At 43.8% G+C, this 1353-nt stretch overlaps 1 protein-coding gene across 1 annotated transcript in view; it reads left to right on the forward strand.

Annotated features, from left to right (window-relative positions):
* Positions 1–1353, forward strand: part of ppfibp2b (PPFIA binding protein 2b) — a 90705-nt gene that overhangs the window by 74537 nt on the left and 14815 nt on the right. Inside the window, 1 exon segment of the mRNA XM_008301644.1 lies at positions 263–320. Within this exon segment, the coding sequence (XP_008299866.1) occupies positions 263–320 (58 nt within the window).

Consider the following 1353-nt stretch of genomic DNA (forward strand, 5'->3'; position numbering starts at 1 on the left):
AGAACCAAAATACATGATTGTTTCTTCTCCTACCCACCACAAAGATAAGGGTTAGAGAAGATGTGACCTTCAACCCCAAGAACACCAAACCTGCCATCAAGCATGGAGGTGGCAGCATTATATTAATAAACAGAAGCTTCTTGGAGTTTACAGGGTTAACGTACTAAAACCAACAATGCAGCAAACTGTAAATGTTGATAAACTGTTTGTCGACTAACTGTGCTCCACCTGCCTCCTTCTCTTTGCTCCCCTTCTGCTTCGCTCTTCCCTGCCGGGCTTCAGTTCGCTGCAGGAGTGCCAGCGCTCCGGCTTTAGGTATCGCACACAGAAACACTAATGTTCTCATTTTAAAGTCACACAAACAACAACATCGCCTCTATCTGGGGAACAAAGCCAGCAAAACCTGAGAGGTGAGCTCGGTCCGGGTGTTTTCTCCGAGGATCAGGCAGCTTTAGGGCCGGATTATCAGGACTCCCTCCTGACTCAGGGAGCTGTCGCGGATAATGCTCGGCTCTCCGGCATCAGCGTTTAAGCGACGCTAACACACTGGAAGCTAATAGGCAGATAAGCACAGATTAAAGCAGCAGAGGATTCAGAGGGCGAAGAGCTTTAGGATGTGTGGTGAAGACGCCTCGGAGTAAACAGGATGCAGCCGTCCGGAGTCTGTGGAGGAAAATTAACATCTGGTTCTGTATCTGCAGGAACTTTATCTAATGATGGGAGTTCCACCTTCAGACTGTCTTCCTCCTAAATGTCATGTGTCTGTCTGCTGTTCTGATGAAGTTCTGAGGCTCAGAAATGACGGAGAAAGTCCATTAAAGTCCATTAAAATTGACTAAAGATTTGTTCAGAATGACTCTAAAATGATCCAGAATTACAGAACATTTGTTCAGGATGATACAAAATAGTCTAAAATGACTCAGAAGTTGTCCAAGTTTGCTCAAAAATCACCCATATTGACTGAAAAGCTGCTTAGAATGACATGAAAAATGTCCAGACTGAAGCACAATTTGCCCAAAACGACTCAAAAATGATCAAAATTCACAGAAACATTTGCAGAATCACAGAAAATGTGTCCAAGATGCTTCAAAAGATGACTTGAAAATGATCTAAAATTATAGAAAACCAGGAAAAGTCCATTAAAGTGATAAATCTGGAGCCTCCTCTATGGACTTTAAGGTTCTGGAACATTCACAGTCTGAAGGTAGGACTCTGGTCAGTAGATAAAGGTGCTGCAGACACAGAACCAGCTGGTTCCAAGGAGGTCACGTGAAGGTTCTGGTTGATTTTTCATAGAATGATCCCTCACAAAGACTAAACCAGAACCACCAGCACTCCAGCAGCTGCACAATA

The sequence above is a fragment of the Stegastes partitus genome, unplaced genomic scaffold (assembly GCF_000690725.1).
Source record: "Stegastes partitus isolate 25-593 unplaced genomic scaffold, Stegastes_partitus-1.0.2 Scaffold1694, whole genome shotgun sequence".
Classification (NCBI taxonomy): domain Eukaryota; kingdom Metazoa; phylum Chordata; class Actinopteri; family Pomacentridae; genus Stegastes; species Stegastes partitus.